Source organism: Pseudozyma flocculosa (genome assembly GCF_000417875.1).
Source record: "Pseudozyma flocculosa PF-1 unplaced genomic scaffold scaffold00029, whole genome shotgun sequence".
Taxonomy (NCBI): domain Eukaryota; kingdom Fungi; phylum Basidiomycota; class Ustilaginomycetes; order Ustilaginales; family Ustilaginaceae; genus Pseudozyma; species Pseudozyma flocculosa.
This window is the reverse complement of record NW_006920897.1, coordinates 68,260-84,378: the sequence shown is the minus strand read 5'-3', so window position 1 is coordinate 84,378 and position 16,119 is coordinate 68,260. Positions and strand designations below refer to the sequence as shown.

The 16,119-nt window shown below is 63.9% G+C and overlaps 8 protein-coding genes across 8 annotated transcripts; 3 read left to right on the top strand and 5 right to left on the bottom strand.

Moving 5' to 3' along the window:
• Nucleotides 1-279: 279 nt before the first annotated feature.
• On the bottom strand, nt 280-1,930 carry PFL1_06719 (uncharacterized protein; the record flags this gene model as incomplete). The annotated part of the gene is made up of 3 exons (XM_007884265.1): nt 280-357; nt 469-1,799; nt 1,888-1,930. 3 exons carry the CDS (start codon nt 1,928-1,930, stop codon nt 280-282), a joined length of 1,452 nt encoding a protein of 483 aa, XP_007882456.1.
• Nucleotides 1,931-2,954: 1,024 nt separating this feature from the next.
• On the top strand, nt 2,955-4,552 carry PFL1_06718 (uncharacterized protein; the record flags this gene model as incomplete). The annotated part of the gene is made up of 4 exons (XM_007884264.1): nt 2,955-3,821; nt 3,906-4,207; nt 4,310-4,408; nt 4,489-4,552. The coding sequence occupies 4 exons, from the start codon at nt 2,955-2,957 to the stop codon at nt 4,550-4,552; spliced, it is 1,332 nt and encodes a 443-aa protein (XP_007882455.1).
• A 191-nt stretch (nt 4,553-4,743) lies between these two features.
• On the bottom strand, nt 4,744-6,077 carry PFL1_06717 (uncharacterized protein; the record flags this gene model as incomplete). Its single annotated transcript, XM_007884263.1, has 5 exons — nt 4,744-4,938; nt 5,028-5,109; nt 5,248-5,489; nt 5,615-5,696; nt 5,803-6,077. 5 exons carry the CDS (start codon nt 6,075-6,077, stop codon nt 4,744-4,746), a joined length of 876 nt encoding a protein of 291 aa, XP_007882454.1.
• A 651-nt stretch (nt 6,078-6,728) lies between these two features.
• Nucleotides 6,729-7,645, bottom strand: PFL1_06716 (uncharacterized protein; the record flags this gene model as incomplete). Its single annotated transcript, XM_007884262.1, has 2 exons — nt 6,729-6,823; nt 6,907-7,645. 2 exons carry the CDS (start codon nt 7,643-7,645, stop codon nt 6,729-6,731), a joined length of 834 nt encoding a protein of 277 aa, XP_007882453.1.
• Nucleotides 7,646-8,857: 1,212 nt separating this feature from the next.
• On the top strand, nt 8,858-10,232 carry PFL1_06715 (uncharacterized protein; the record flags this gene model as incomplete). The annotated part of the gene is made up of 3 exons (XM_007884261.1): nt 8,858-9,165; nt 9,548-9,770; nt 9,861-10,232. 3 exons carry the CDS (start codon nt 8,858-8,860, stop codon nt 10,230-10,232), a joined length of 903 nt encoding a protein of 300 aa, XP_007882452.1.
• Nucleotides 10,233-10,586: 354 nt separating this feature from the next.
• PFL1_06714 (uncharacterized protein) lies at nt 10,587-11,698 on the bottom strand (the record flags this gene model as incomplete). The annotated part of the gene is made up of 2 exons (XM_007884260.1): nt 10,587-11,311; nt 11,428-11,698. The coding sequence occupies 2 exons, from the start codon at nt 11,696-11,698 to the stop codon at nt 10,587-10,589; spliced, it is 996 nt and encodes a 331-aa protein (XP_007882451.1).
• A 613-nt stretch (nt 11,699-12,311) lies between these two features.
• Nucleotides 12,312-13,371, bottom strand: PFL1_06713 (uncharacterized protein; the record flags this gene model as incomplete). Its single annotated transcript, XM_007884259.1, has 4 exons — nt 12,312-12,357; nt 12,461-12,970; nt 13,080-13,194; nt 13,302-13,371. The coding sequence occupies 4 exons, from the start codon at nt 13,369-13,371 to the stop codon at nt 12,312-12,314; spliced, it is 741 nt and encodes a 246-aa protein (XP_007882450.1).
• Nucleotides 13,372-14,091: 720 nt separating this feature from the next.
• Nucleotides 14,092-15,394, top strand: PFL1_06712 (uncharacterized protein; the record flags this gene model as incomplete). The annotated part of the gene is made up of 4 exons (XM_007884258.1): nt 14,092-14,384; nt 14,466-14,675; nt 14,802-14,970; nt 15,050-15,394. The coding sequence occupies 4 exons, from the start codon at nt 14,092-14,094 to the stop codon at nt 15,392-15,394; spliced, it is 1,017 nt and encodes a 338-aa protein (XP_007882449.1).
• Nucleotides 15,395-16,119: the final 725 nt, after the last annotated feature.

Genomic DNA, 16,119 nt, shown 5'->3' with positions numbered 1-16,119 from the left:
GTCTCGGACCTCGCCTGGCCCTCGCTCCGCACCGGCATCGCGGCCGCCGTCCAGGTCGACGACGCCGCCGTCGAAACGGCCATGCGCCACCTCGAGGCCATCGATGGCGTCGTCGCCGGCCCGTGCGGTGCCGCCCCGTTCGCGGCGCTCTCGACCCTGCTCGAGAACGAGGACGAGGCGCAGCGCCTCGGTCTCCTTGACCGCGACGACGTCAGCGTCGTCCTGCTCATGACCGAGGGCAAAATGGAGTGTGAATAGAGGCCGGTGCAGAGTAGAGGATCAGGAGAGGAGCACCTGTTTGTCCCGCGATAGACCGCAGCAATCCAGGATCTTGGCCCAGTCGTGCAGACCGAGGTGCTGCCGTCAGGAGGTAGCGTAGATGTGGGGGTGAGAGGAAAAGTCAGCAGGCCGATATGGTTCTGGACATTCGGTGCGGTGCCCAGTGGCAGGCTGGCCGAGACTACTCACCTCTTGCCCCTCGCCCTGATCCGCCGTCTCCCACATCTGTTCGAGGACCAGCTGTGTGCACGCGAGACTGTCCCGTTTCCGGTCGAGGGAAGCATGCAGGCTACCGCCTTCTGGGCCCGTTCTGCGATCGCGCCGTCGCGTCTGCACCGACCCAGCCAGCCTGTCCAAGCTCGCCAGCAGCGCAGCCCTCGTCGGCCGTCGACGGACGAGGGACGCGGCGACAAAGAACGGCAGGGCGAGGTGCAGGTGGAAGTAGTGGTGCGGCTTCTCGACGAAATCGGCCGTCCGCACCTTGATCGACTGCGAATCGAGCGAAGGGTTGAGCAGGTCGAGGGGCTGCAGCGTCGTGGCGAGGCGGAACCCCTCGAGCCCGAGGGCGAGGCAGGCAAAATCGACGTCGCTGTGCGGCGGCTGGTGGCCTTGGACCAACTGCTGCACCGTCAGCCGCACCACGTCAAAGAGGAGCCGCCTGAGCGCGGCGCTGCGCGGCGTCTCGTCGCTGTCGTGGTGGCACAGACGTCGAGACGGGGCCGGAGGTCGGCAGATGCGCAGTCGGGCCATCATGTGTCGTCGTTCCCGACCCAGCCGCGCATCCTCGAGGATCTCGAGCAGATCTGTGCTCCACGGCGTCATGTCCGTCAGCCCGCTTCGCTGGCAGCTGGCGGGGACGCCGCTGGCATCCTGACGATCCCACGCCCGCACCTTGGCAAAGAGCGGCTTCAACGACGCCTCGAGCCCGTCCGCCCTGGTGGCGCGGTAGAGCACTTCCTTCCAAAGTACGATGCGGCAGAGAACCTGCCAGCAGTCGCGCTCGGCGGCGTCCGTCTGGCCATCGCTGCCATTCGGGTCCTCTGCTTCGTCGCTGTCGAGCGCGAGGCCAGTCGCGGCTCGCCACAGCGTAAGGTTGTCGTCTGCGACGCCGCGGTCGATCTCGTCAAACAGCAGGGCCAGGACCGCGACCGAGACGATCGTGCACCGCTGGCGAAGCGCTAGCTGACCCCTGCGCCCTGGCCCAAGAAGCGAGTAGACCGACGACCGCGCGTGGTCGTAAAGCTGTCGCGAGCGCATCTCTGCCGCGGAGGCGAAGGTCGAGGTGGAAGCGGTGGCATGGCTCATCGCCGCGACGCCGTACGTCGAGCGGGCAAAGAGGGGCAGCGTGTCCTGGCCGCCAAGGCAGAGCCCGATGGAGGTGAATAGCTCAAGAACGGGTGGCGAAGAGGATGCAAGGACGGTGAATGTGCGAGCCCACGGGCTGGCGTAGAGGCTCGCGAGGAAGGCGTCTCGATCGTCGCCCGTCGGATGGGTGTAGGCTGGTGGGCTCCAGCGCAGACCTGGCGGAAGAAGCGGCGGCCTCACGATCAGCTGGGGTTCGCGCAGACAGAAGACGAGCGCAGAGGGGAGGGGGCGCCTTCGACTCACCTTGTAGGAAGCCGTACGCGTCGAGCGGGTCGCTCTGAGCCATGATGCGCTCGAAAGCGGCGCGGAAGCGGTCAAAACAGGGATCGACAGGGGGCGCCTCGGCAGAGAAAACGTCGGGTAGGTGTGCCTGCCACCATGGCGGCGGGGCTGGCGGCGCAGACGGAGATGTGAGAAAGGCCTGGTCGAGCAGCCCGAGCGAGGTGAGCGTGTCGGCCCATAGGGCGTCACTGTTTCCGAGGAGGAACGCATCGAAGGGCGTTGTCGCTAGCGGATCGAAGGGCGTGGTATGGTGTGCGGCGAGGGCGAGCGAAGACGGTGCGAGGGCAGCCAGGCCCTCTGCCGCTGCAGCTGTGCGAGGCGAAGAGGGCAGCACAAGTGCCGATCGACCGTCATCGTGAGGCGAGTCTGGCTGACGCGGGGTGCTGGATCTGCTCTGTGCTCGTCCAGCGCGTGAACCGGCGGCGCTGAGACTGGGCGAGGAGGGACGGGGGTGCTGGTAGCGGCACGTCCTCGCGGCCTGGCGGCATCGTTGGCAGAGAGGACGAGTCTCGTCGCACTTGACCTTGCGCTGCTTGCACGTCTCGCAGCCGGATCGGACGCGGCGTATGTCGGTCTTGCGAGGGCGGGGCATGCGAAGTAGGTGCGTCTGGTGCGCGCGCGGTCGGGCGGCAGCTGGCGGGTCGGCCAAGGTGGTGGCGGTGGTGGTCAGGATGGTGGTGGTTGGATGCGAGCCTGGGGTGCAATCCGACGCCCTCACCTTTTCCGAGATCGGGCCGCCCGTCGGCGCCTCGCCGCGTCACCCTCCTCTTCCCTCCCACACCCTCTCGCCATCAATCCATTGCGCACTCTGAGCCGCCATCGGTCAGCACAGGCGTAACTTACCATGATCCATCCGATGGAAGGTCATGTTCCGACACGGCCGGTTACATCAAGTGCTTTCCGAGGGCGAGCCCGACCCCGACATCGCCTTGCCGTCGAGTCGCTTCGGTCGGTTATAACTGCAGGCCCCCCAACGACACTCGCGTGCATGGTCATGGCAGCCAACCCCCCTCTCACATACAACAGCCATGACGAGCCGCCTACCCACCTCGCTGCACCGCACGCTGTCGAGGTACAAGCCGGGCGATCTGCGCATCTCGCCGTCACGGCTGCTCGACACCCTGCACCACAGCTGCCAGTGGGGCGCAGCGCATCGCTACGGCCCACAGCCGACCCAGACGGGCATGGCGCGCCTCTCGCTCGACGCCAACGACGCAAAGGTGCGTGCCTGGATGGCTCGAGAAGCCGAGGCGGTCGGCTGCCGCACCGTGGTCGACGGCGTCGGCAACCAGTTCTTCATCCGACCGGGAGACCGAGCTGATGCTGCACCCACAGCCATGGGCAGCCACATGGACACGCAGCCGACGGGAGGGCGGTACGACGGTATCCTCGGCGTCGTGGCCGGCCTCGAGGTGATGCGGACGCTGCACCACCGCGGCCTGCGGACGCGCTACCCGCTCGCCCTCGTCAACTGGACAAACGAGGAAGGCGCCCGCTTCCCACGCTCCCTCGCCGGCTCGGCGGTGTGGGCGGAGACGCTGCCCCTCGATCAGGCCTGGTCGTTGAAGGACGTCAACGACCCGAGCATTACGCTGAGGGACGCGCTCGTCGAAGCCCGGATGCTGGGAACGCACTGCGACCACCGCAGCCTGCCTCTGGCGGCCCACTTCGAGCTGCACATCGAGCAAGGTCCCATCCTCGAGCAGCGCGACAAGCGCATCGGCGTGGTGCTGGGCGGGCAGGCTTACAAGTGGTTCGACGTCGAGATCAGCGGCATGGAATGCCACACCGGCTCGACGCCCTACGAGTACCGCGCCGACGCGCTGCTCTGCGCATCCAGGATCATCGTCGAGGCGACCTTGATGGCAAAGGAGGTCGGCGCGCTCGCCAGCACCGTGAGTCCGTCGATCCCCCCTCGCTCCTGCTGCTTCTCTGCCATTGCCTGGCCAACTCACTTGCCTCCCCACTCATTGCTGCAGGGCATCATCGAAGCGAGACCGGGCAGCGTCAATACCTGCCCCGGCACGGTGCGCATGACGATCGACGTGCGCCACGCCCGATCCGACGTCGTGGCCGACCTCTGCCAGCGCATCCGAGCGCGTTCCGCCGTGCTGGGACGAGGAACGGGCGACAGGCACTGCACGGTGCGCTGGGACCAGACCTTTGAAAGCGACGCGGCCACGTTCGACCCTGCCTGTATCGAGGCCATCAGAGACGTAGCTGTGGCCACCGTGGGATCGGACCGCGTCCTGGACATGTACAGCGGCGCCGGACACGACTCGTGAGTCCCTGTCCAGCTACCAGTCTGCCGCTACGCAGCGCTTCCTCTGGTCCAGTCACTCACAGAAGCATTGATGTCGCTGTTCCCCTTTCGAGCGGACAGGTTTTCGACGAGCCTGCGCTGCCCGACGGGCATGATCTTTGTGCCGTCCCGCGACGGAATCTCCCACAACCCCTCCGAGTTTACTGAGCCCGAGCACTGGTAAGTCGGCCAGCAGGTCGTCCACGCAGCATTCCGGCCCTCCTGCTGACCTCTTTGCTCTCGCTTCTCATCGCTCGCAGTGCGCAAGGAGCTCAGGTGCTCCTCGATGCTGTTCTCCTGTACGATTCGAAGCGCGTTGCTTGATCAATGACTCGACGATGCGTTCGAGCGACAGAGGGCCGTGGGGCTTGACGAGGGCTTCATTCGACGGGAGAACGGGGGAAGGCTTGGTCAGAATCATCAGGTACAAGGCTGAACGACGAGAGGGGAAGCGAGGACGGCAGAGAGGCAGGCGTCAACGACAAAACAGGCAGCGAGCAAGCGAGAAAACGACCCTAGAAGAGCAGAACGATGGCCAGGCCGCAAGCGAAGACGGCAAGGACGACCTGTGCGACGGGGGCAGCAGCAGAGGTAGAGGCGGCGCCGCTCGAGTTCTTGGGCGGCGAGGCGGGCTTGGTGCCGTTCGTGGTGCCGTTGACGCTGCCGCCCAGGATCTGCATGGCAGCGGGCGTGTCGGGTCCGCAGAACCTCTGTGCGGTCGAGAGAATAGAAGAGGTTGTCAGGGTCAATTGATCACCTCGCCTTCTGCGTCGCCGGCAGAGATGCAATCGCGCCTCACCTGGAGCTCCCTCTCGAAGAAGGCCGCATGCTTGAGGCACTGGTTCTGTGCGCATCCAGAAGTAGCCTGGAGGAACTGAGCGCTGCGACGGCCAAGGGGACAACGCGAGGTTCATCGCGGCCGGCGAGAAGAGGATCCGATCAGCGACGTTTCTGTCTGGCTTCGTCACTGTACATGAGAGGAGCAGGGTAAGACGACGGCAGCTCGCGCTGGGACTCACTCGTGGCAGAGGCAAGCGCTGGGCGAGGTGGCGTTGTTGACGATTTTCTGGGTACAGGTCGAGTTGGCGATGGGCAGCGTCGAGCAGCCCTGGAAGCAGTCAAGGGCATCCTGGGGGATCTTGGGGCCCTTGCTGTCCGATCCGGCGTCGGTCGCGTTGCCAGAAGGCGTCGAGTTAGGCGCCGCGCCCGTGCTGCCGCCGATGATCTGCATGGCTTTGAACGCGTCGGGCCCGCAGAAGCTCTGGTTGGGAGGATGGCATGTCGATTGGAGGAGTGCGTGTCAGTCGTGCCAGGCCTGGCGACAGCAGTGGCAATGTCGGTCACTGGACGCAGGAGCTAGAGGTGACGCTGCGTGCTGGTACGCACCTCGACCTCGGTCATGACGTCCTGGACAAAGTTGAGGCACTTGTTGGTCACGCAGCCGCTGGCCCCGCGAAGAAAGTCGGCACTGGACAGCGCGAGCAAGAGTGAGCGGGGATATCGACGTTAAGCTCGCACTCGGGAGCGGCAGGACGAGATGGCCGAGAGGACCTCAACGAGCGCTAGCCACTCACTCGTTGCACAGGCACGAAGCAGGAGGAATGGGGTTGCTGGGCGTAATCTGCTTTGCGCATGGCGACTTGGAGATGGGGTTCTTGGAGCAGTCCTGGAAGCACGCCAGCGCCTGAGGATTAACGGCTGGGCCCGGCGGGGAGGATGCACTGCCGCTCGCCGTCGTGTTCGAGGGCGGCACCTTGTCATCGTCGTCCCGGTCCTGTGCCGCAACGAAAGCGCTCAGTACGAGTAGAGCCAAGAATAAAACAGAGGAGAAGTTGCGGGCCATCATCATGGTCGTCGTCGTCGTCGTCGTCGTCGTCGTCGTCGTCGTCGTCGTCGTCGTCGTCGTCGTCGTCGTCGTCGCTGTTGTCTTCGTGCTGGGGTCAGTAGCGATGGGGCGGGAAGAAGCAAGAGGCGGTGTCCGCGAATGGCCGTGATTGGAAGCAGCGGGGAAAAAGTGGGGCGACGAGGGCCCATCCGCCGAGGCTATATATACGCTCCCGGAGAGACCGAAGCCAGGTTGGGGTTGCACCGCGAGGGCTTCTCGCCCCACCCCAACACCGGCACCGTTCCGATTATTGAGCTCATTTGAGTCGTCGGCAGGCACCAGGCGCCCACCTTCGGAAGATGCATGGAAGCCAGGCCGAGCAACCGCCGTAGGGCCGCTCCGTGAGGGTGCGGAACTTGCCGACAGCACTCCGCCGCGGACGTTGCTGCGCAAAGAAAGAAATAGGCAGGCGTACCCCTCTGCTCTCAGCCACCTCAATGTGCGAGCTCTGTCGAACTTCAACATGGTATTGTGGTGCCGCAGAGCGTCATCACGTATCGTCTCAGGGTCTAGCGCAAAGGGACAGCGGGACGGACCAGCTCTCTGACTTTTGGCGGCGTGGCAACATGCGCCTGGCCCGACATCGAGCGACCATCAGCTCGCAGAAGAGGGAAGTTACCGGGGACTGATAGCCTCTCTTGCGGGCTTTGAGCCCATCCTCTGGTCCTGACGCTCGTCGGTGGCGGTGCTCGAGTTTGACCTTTGGCAAACTGCCGAAACCTTGCGGTGCCGAGGCGCGCTGCCGGGCCGACGCTCAAACCTTTCCTCTGCCGCGACCTGTGGCCTCACTGACCGTCCTCTCCCCCGCTCAGCTCGCTGTCATCCACCGGACGCACCCGACCGGGCTTGCCGGGCACCTTGTTCCAGACCTCGGGGATGCGTTCGGAGCGGTACAGCTGGATCTCGGCTGCGATCCGCTCGAGTCGGTGCCGCGCAAGCCTCGCCGCACGTCGGAAGTTGCCGTAGACAAAGGGCAGACGGGTCGCCAGGCTATCTTCATGCCCCTCGGCCGCGTCTCCGAAGCTGGTGGCGAGCTCGTAGTCGCTCCGGATCTTGCGGTGCTCGTCCTCGAGCTGCTTCAGATCAGAGCGCATCTTCTTGAGCGTGCGCCTGCTAACCGATGGCAGCCCTTGCTGTTGGGCAAAGGCGGTGCCGAGGTCCGACACGAGCTCGGCGGCCTTTCCGTCGGCCGCAATCGACCTGAGTACCTTGCTGAGCTCCGCCGTCCGCTCAAACAGGCTCAGCGGCTGCTCTCCGGCCAGCGTGGGAACGCGCACATCGACGACGTGAAACGCCTGGAACCCTTCGGGAGCCAGCCGACCGCTCGGAGAGAGGTGGGTGATCATGTCGTTGTAGGCGGCAAAAAGCTCCTGTGGGGGCAGAGGCACAGGCCCTAGTCGATCGATGGCTGAGCTCGACGAGGCTGGGAAGTTCATGGGCCTAACAGAGGCGAGGAGGGCTACGCAGAGGAAGGCGAGCAGGAGGCGCGTGGCAAGGCTCCCTCCCAGGCACATGGTGATGGCGATCGACATGGCGATGTCTGAGATAGAGGCAAGGAAGGGCTTGCAAGGGAGCGAGGGAATGGTCGCTCGAGAGAGTGATGGCAAGAGACACGACAGCTGGCGGCGCTCGAGGGTGGGCCTCGAAAGGCGACAGCTCCAAGAGCAGAGGCGGAAAGGTGGCTTGAGAGTGGAATGAAGGGCGTGGGGCGGCCTTTCGGGGCAGCGCCGGTCCACCATCGCAGCACTTGGTGGAAGCCCTCCCGAAGCTGCCGGCACGGAAGGGCCAAGGAGGGCGTCGAGTCAGTCGATCCCCCGACTGACGACGCTGACGGTGAGTCGGGATCCGCCAACAGCATCGGCCGCAAAGGGAATCGCTGCCAAGAGGATGGCCGCAAAACTAATGACCACAAAGAGGGCGCTCAGACATTGTTCAAAGACTTGGTGGCCAGCATCCTGCTCTATCCCCTCTTCCTGCCGTCTCGCCAGAGCGAGGCCCGCCACAAGGGACATCTGGCAATGAAGATGACCAGCGTTTTACGTCGTGGTCCGTCTCCTCGTCGTTTTCGGCGATGCCGCCCGCGAGTGGTTTGCTGAACCCGCACAGTCAGGTCCGCGGGGGGAACACAAGAAAGACCAGCGAGTATGGCAAGACTGCAAGGCACGAGGTTCGGCGTCGAGCACCTTGGGCATCGTCGCAGGCCCAGGCAGATCTTGCGTTGCGAGTCGGTCCGCAGAATTCGAACACGTTGCGAGCCGCGACTGAGACTGATCAGATCAGGTCCTCCGATCCTAGTCCAGCTGTTACCTGTAGCGACGGAAGAGAACAGCATCGTCTAGAGACGCTCGAGCGCGTCCGAGACCGTGCAGGGTGTGGTTCCGATAGCGCAGACGTCTTGGAAAGATGATGAGAGGGTGTCGGTACGCAGGAGGCGGAGATGGTGGAGAGAAAGAGGGGGCCTAACAGGTAGGCGGACGGGCAAATGAAGACCGACGCTCGGGCCCCCTCATGGCGGACCGACCACCCAGCCACGGCGCCTGCCAGGAAACTGCCACCCAACCTTCCTTCCCTTCCACCACCACCGTTGCAATCGCCGCACTTCCCTCTTCTCCGTTCAGCCCCCTCTCTTCGTATCAGCCACTTCCAAAAGCCCGGCTTTGCAGTCCGATCAACCCGCTGGTCCACCCTGTCGTGCCAGCCGCCAAGTTCCCCCGTCCCCCCTTGGACGCCACCGACCGCGAGCCATGCGCATCGACGAGTTCGAGGTCTGCGTCAACGTCTACAACGACGACGGCAGCACAGACCGCCTGGAGGAGTACAACGTCAGGCACGATGGAGGGTCTCGCGCCTCGGCCCACATCTGCTCGACAGATGGCGCTGTGTTTGGCTTCAAAGTCGACCGGGATCCAAGTCCGAAGCCACGGGAAGTGCTCATCAGGTTGCTCTTCGACGGTGAAGAGGCCAATTGGATGTTTTTCTACACCGCCAAGCGGGCGAAGGAGGTCGAGATTGTCGATTTCCATGTTACCAAGAGCCAGGCTAATCGTCCTCGGTAAGCCACTCTGGCGGGCACATGCCAACCAGCTGCCGGCAGGACACGTCACTGACGGGGCCGATCATCTCACACCTTGGCTTTCCGAGGCTTTTCCAAGGTCAAAAACTTCGAAACCTCCGAGAGCAAAGCGACAACTTCGCGCCTCGGCACGCTCGAAGTTCAACTCTATCTCGTCGTCTTCGCCGGAACCAAGCCCCGTGCCCCAATTGTCGGAGGCATCACATCTTCTCGTGTGGATGATCAGAGCCTCAAACGCCGAAAGCGGGATCAGGGGGTCCCTCTGACTCATCACGTCGGGTGAGCTTTGCTTGGCATCGCTTCATCATCTTTGCCTGCCGTCGGGCGCTCATGCCTCCTTTTTACCTTCTGCGCGTACCAGGGTCGGGGATGTCCAGGCAGCCTCGCCCCTGTCGGATACGGTCCCCAGCTACAAGGAGCTTCAGTCCGAGCCGATCGCCACGTTCACCTACAACTACGCCTCTCGGGACGTTCTCGAAGCGTGCGGCATCATCCAGGTCGACGGAGCGACCGAGGCCGGCGATACCAGCACGGGAGATGCTGACGAAGAACACGCCCTTCGCACGGAGAACGATGAGCTCAAGGTGAGCAGAGCCCCCGGCCGCCGTGCCAACCATGCAGACGTCGGGCCGAAGCGTCTTACGCCTGGCATTTGCGTCCTTCTCCCCCTGCAGCGCCGCCTTGGCCGTCTGGAGAAACAGGTCAACCTGCTCAAGCGGAAGAGGCCGGACAGCCGCGACGATGGCGCCGACGTCATCGATCTGACCCAGGACGACGGCGACGACGACGACAACGGCGACAACGGCGACAACGGCGACGGTCGCGACGGTCGCGACGGTGCCGAACAGCAAGGAGCTGTACCCGCTGGCGTCGATCGCCAAGGACCGGAGGGCGAGCGCAGCGAAGAAGCGAGCGGAAGCAAGGAGGACGAGCGCAGCGAAGAAGCAAGTGGCAGCAAGGAGGGTGGTGTTGACCAGCAGAAGGCTCAGAGTAGCGAACACGCCGAGGAGGAGCCTGCAGCCGAGCAGCGACCTGCGGCCGAGTAGCGGCCCACCGTTCGAGCCGCCCAGCTGATCCACATCCCGATATCGAGCACCAAGCTTGAAGTCAAGCGACCGCCCACTGGTCTGTCGCGCCTCGCCCGCCCACATTTCCCCGCCCAGTCTAGGGGAAAGCGACCGCCCATCGATCCGTCGCGCCTCGCCCGCCTACCCGAGTCCTGCTTCCAGTCCAGAGCAGAGCGACCGGCCATCGATCCGCCATGCCACGATCGTCCTCTTCCAAAGCTCAATCGCGCCATGCAAAGCAATCCGGCCGTCGATCGATCCATCTTGCTTCGCCCCTGTGGCGATCGCGCCTCGCCCGCCTCTCTACCCCTCGTTGCCCAACCCTGGACCATCCTACAGGGGACGCACGCGGTTGCGCATGGGGCCGAGCCTGCTCTTGAGCGCGGCCAAATCGTACACCCCAATCTGCGTGATCCTGTCCCTGAGGTGGTCGAGGCTCGCCGAAACCTCACGAGCGGCGACCTGGAAGTTGTCGTAGACGTAGGGCATGCTCTGCTGGAGCCTTGCCCTGTGAGCGGCCTCGTCGGCACCTCCTCCTCCTCCTCCAAACGTGGTGGCGAGGGCGTACTCGTGCTGCGCCTGGTCGTAGAGGCGCTGGAGGGTGGCGAGCCGTTCCTTGATCTCGACCAGCCGGGACCTTTGCGGCGTGTCCCTGCCCATCTGTTGGTTGCGAAGGTTTTCGAGCTGCCACGAGGGGTTGTGGATGTTTCCATCCGGGCCGAAGGAGGCCATGAGCGTGTTGATCTTTCGGATGCGTTCAAACAGGGTCAGGGCCCGTTCGTCGGGGAGCGTGGGGATGGGATGGTCGATGGCGCGGTAGGTCTGGAAGACGTCGTGGTCCATGTTGGCCCCATGAAGACGCAGGCGCGACACGAGACCGTTGTAGGCCTTGAGAAGCCTCGCCTCTTGGGGGTACAGGATCTTCCAGTCGTCTTTTGACAGACCCGCCGGTGCGGCTTGGACCGAGACCGCGATGGAAAAGAGGAGAGGGGCGAGGAGCAAGAAGAGTAGAGCCTGCACCGTGTGGAAGCGACCGAGGTTCATGTTGATGATGAGGCCTTGTTGGGCGAGGGCGGTAGTGGGAAGGGCGCGAGAGGGGGGGGATAGTCGGGAAGGAAAGAGAGGAATGAGTGAGGAGCGAGACCAACAAGCTCAAGACGGAGGGCATTTATACCTTTCTCAGATAGAGATGGCCCGACACCTCTTCGGCCTCGCATTTGCAAATCGACCAAGACAGGGACAGAGAGGGAGTTGGAGGAGGGTCTGCCGTGCCCACCCTCGCTCGTTTGCGGGGCGTGAATCCTCGCCGCCTTTGACCAACGAGAAGAGCCGAGGCGCAGATGAAGGTGTGCGGGTCCCATCGTGCCCTCATCAGCTCGAAGCCGAGACTGATGCCCAATGGTGGCGTCGAATCGACCGCCCGGTTCGGAGCGGAGGTTCTTCATCGTTCCCACTTGCTTCAAAAGGGCTAGACCAGGGTTGGTCCTTGGTCCGTGGTTCGGGATGCGATCCGTCGCAAGTGAGATGGAAGAGATGGTCCGCGGGTCAATCTAGATGAGGAGCAGTGGTGATTCCGAGGGCGGCAGCATTTCAACCGCGCCTCGGCCTGAATGGAGAGGGGAAGCGGTCCGCGGTTGTTCGACGTACGTGGTGCGATCAGACGACTGTGAAGACGTGCAGAACGACGCAGCGGAAAGCGGCACTTGTGTGCGATGGAGAGGCTGCAAATGCCGCGGGAGTCAGGAGGTAGACGGTCAGTGGCCCTCTAACGTGATGTGCCGCTGATGCTTGTCGACTCGTATTCGGATCAGCCCTGGACGACGACACACTACTGTGGCCGAGTCGGTCGCCTTGATCCGCCGACACGCTCCGTTCGAGGTGGCTATGCGGTCACGCTTCCAGTGCGACGGTCGCAGCATCGATGAGACCCGCATCGCCTCGGCGTGCGATGTCACCGGCTCGGCCGTGGTCGGTCAAAGGTGTGTCATGCGATTTTGGTGCCGTCACAGAATGTCTAGTCGCATGGTACGACTCCATCTACCCTTCACGAGCGGGTCTCTAATCAAAGCAGATACTGGATGCGCCTCCCGTGCCGCCTGGGACGCTGTTGGAAACGGGGGATTTGGATCGGTCACAGGAGTGGGGAGCGACTTTGTCAGCGGACGAAACGTGCAATTTCGGGGCGACGATGCTGTCGCGCCACTCACCGGACCCTCCGCGTGGGCCTGAAGCCGTTGTGGCTCTTTGCGTCGTTGGGGACGCCCTCGTACTTGCCGACGGATGCAGAGGCAGTGTCGGGCTCGACGGCGTTGAGCACCTGCGACTGGATGGGCCTGGTGGTGACGGCGGGCGCAGGAGCGGGCGGGATGTTTTCGGCCTCGTCGCGGGCGTCGTAGTGGGGCTGGCGGGATGCGGGCTTGATGGGCCTCTCGTCGACGTCAGCCGCCGCGTTGCCAAAGAGGGACGTGATCTGGGCCGAGCCGCCGCCGGGCAGCTCGCGCACCTTGCGCGTGGGGCGGAAGACTTCGCCAGAGCTGGTGTAGACGACGTTGGCCGAGGACCTGGATGCGGCCTCGCCGTCGTCGGAAGGTGCAGGTGCGGATGCGGTCGCGGGCGCAGACCTTGCGCTGATGCTGGTGGCCTGCTGCGAGGCGGGCTGGGCGGCGGCGGGCTGACTGGGTGCGGCCTCGTCGGTCAGCTTACCGATGCGAGCGTACCTGGGGCGTGGTGCAAAGGGACGAGGAGGGGTATAGACAAGGACTAAGGTCAGCTCGCGCTGATCGTCGAGACGATTTCCGGCGCCGCTGATCGTGGTGCTCGTCTCACTTTGGGAGCTTTGCGAGTTCGGTAAAGTTGGGGCCGACGTGGACGTTGTGCTGCTTGAGGAAGTTGATGAAGTCTGCCTTGGTAAAGACGATGGCGGCGCTCGATGGGAGCATGCCTGTGGGTGCAAGGGGGGAAGAAGGAAGGAGATCGAGGTACGACGAGGTGTTAGCGGAAGATGTTGGGAAAGAGGGCGTAGCCAAGTGAGGCGGGGCGGGAGCTCACCGAGCTGGTAGGCCCAGTCCTTTGGGTTGGAGGAGTCGCGGTCAAAGTGCGGGTTGGGAGTGAAGGTCATGGTTGGCGTGCGTGGCAAGGATGCGCTGTGGGCGGAGACTGGGCTGTTGAGAGGGAAGATGATGCGACGTCAGAGAGGAGTAGCGGTGAGGGTGGGTGGTGGTGGTGGTGGTGGTGGTGGCGAAGGTGGGGCGGAGGCAGGGAGGAGGCATAGCGCGGGCGCGGGCTGCTGCTGTTTGGTGTCCCAGCCGCTGGTGAGTGTTGGTCTCTGCGGCCGCGCTGCCGCGTGCTGGCCAACACAACACACGGCCCTGGCCTGGAGACCTGCCCTTTGCCTGCCTGACGCGCCGCCCGCGCCGTGGACGCCATTTTCTCAAGATCCAGGCGGGGTCGTGGGCCGCGCCCTGCCCCTGCCCTGCCTGTTTGGGCTTCACTCCTCCTCTGAGCTCGGGCCAAGAGGCCAGGCTGTCTGGACCCTGATTCCACGCCCCAACCTCCAAAAAAGTTGGCGGGCCGGTCTGGCCGCTTGCCCTCTCTCCACCTGCTGCCCGCTGGCCCGCTTGCTTGCTTGCTGCCTGCCCGCCTGCGCCCCGAGCTTGGGCCGCACAGGCACCGGCTCGAGCTTCTGCCCAAGCCTTCTCTCATCATCACCACCGCCACCACTCCGTCTCGCCATAGCGGTCCGCAACTCAGACCATCTCGCTGCCATCTCAACGCACCGCCGTTTGTCGAACCTCGCGCGCCAAGCTCGTCCGCCGCGGCTCGGCACAAGGTGGCCGCCATGCATCTCAACGGCTTCGACACCACCATCCACCTCGTCGATACCAAGGACAAGCTCGACGAGTACAAGGTTGAGCTCGACGGGACCAGAAAGATATCCGCCCACGTTTGCTCCGTCGACGAGGCTGCCTTCGGCATCACCGTCGCAAGAGCTCACGAGGAACGCCGAGACATCCACTTCGACCTCACTTTCGACGGCAGAGTGGTACCCGGACTCTGGCTCTTCAAAAAGCATGAGCCCTACAAGTCCATCAATAAGCTATTCGTCGGCCGCGATTCGTGCCGCAACATGCTGTGAGTCGGTTCCAGCTCCACCCAACTCACGAGCTCGAAGCGTCAACACCCGCTCATCGCTCTCTGCGTCCAACAAAACAGCTTCTCAAAGGTCGGCGACGCCGCCTCGTCGGACAACACGCCGGCCGCATCACAGCTCGGCACCATCGTCGTCAGGCTCTATGCTGCCGAAGTCCTAGGGAAGAAGCGCCGCACCTGGTACGGATCCGAGCACAACACACCCCAGGTCGACGACAAGGCTCTCAAGGAACGTAAAAAGAGCGACGGCTTGCCCTTGAGCCACCATATCAAGTGAGTCGGCAGAGCTCAAACCCGGCGCCACCTTCCCTCTCGCTCACACTCGGTTCAATCCATCATGCTGCATAGGATGGGTGACAAGCACAAGGTGAAGGCCAGCTCGCCTTGGTACACCGACAGCCGCCGGCTGTCGTGTGAGCCCTTTGCCACGTTTAGGTTCGTCTACGCCTCAGGGGGAATCTTGGAGGCGTGCGAGATTGTTCCGTCAGCCATCGACAAAGTGCCCGCATCGCAGGCCGGCGATCTGACTCGCGAGCTCGAGCTGCAGGCGACCAACGACGAGCTCAAGGTGAGTCTCGCCGACGCCTCGCTGTTCTTGCCGTGAGCCCGTCCTGAACGCTTCGGAACAACCCGTGTCGTTGGTGCAGAGGCAGCTGGCGCTGATGCAGCAGCGCCTGCATAGGCTCAAGAGGGAGCGGCCGGCTGGATCAGCCGACGATGCCGATGTCATAGACCTCACGCTCGACGACGACGATGACGGCAACGACACCGGCGGCACCGGAATTCAGCTCAGCGACGACTCGGGCATCCAGGAAGTCGACGGCAAGAGCAACAGCACGGTGGGCTCCACCGCCACGGCGAAGAGGCGCCGCGGTCCGAAGAGGAGCGTCAAGCGCGAGGTCAGCGTCCAAAGTGGCGAGAGCGGCAGGACGGCTGCTGACGACGCAGAGGAGGGTCCCCGTCGTTCGAAGCGTCAGAGGACCGCGGGCTGAGAGAGTTGGCCTCCCGAGAGGTGAGGTAAATGCAGCGACGAGCCGCACCTTCGTCGGCCGATCGCACTGACGCCGGTGTCCTGCTCCGCATCGCAGCACATGCAGAGGCTCGACCATCCCAGCATCGCCAGATCGACTCTAACCGCACCCCACACAGCCAGCATCGGCATCAAAAGCGTCGCCGTCGTCGTCGGCGCACCTTGCGAATCGGACGCTTCCCGCCTTGAGCCCTCCATCGGCCTAGTCACCCACGCAAGAATACCCACTCCTCAGCCGCAGAGCAGGCTGCACCGCGCAGCATCAAACCATCGCAGGGGCACAAGAAGCCGACGTCGGGATAGAGGGCGCAGCAGCAGCGGTAGCGGCAGCACCAGCAGCAACGGCGAGCAACACGGCATCTGTGCGACCATCTTAGTGACTTGCCATTCCGCACCGTGCCGCGCGCTCTCTCCGACAGTACTCGATCTCGCGCCGAGCGAGTCAGGCCGAGCTCCACCGATCCCCTCGCAGTCGCAGCACCCGCATCATCACATACCCACGATCCCACAGCACCGACGCACACACACGCAGTCCAGCCACAGTCACAGTCACAGTCACAGTCACAGAATCGCGAAACGGGCCCGGAGTTAGGGGGGCGGGAGGGTATCATCATTGTCACGAATACGAACACGAACACGGTCCAGAGCGAATGTCCATCATCTTCTTGTCGATCGCCACGCACCGCA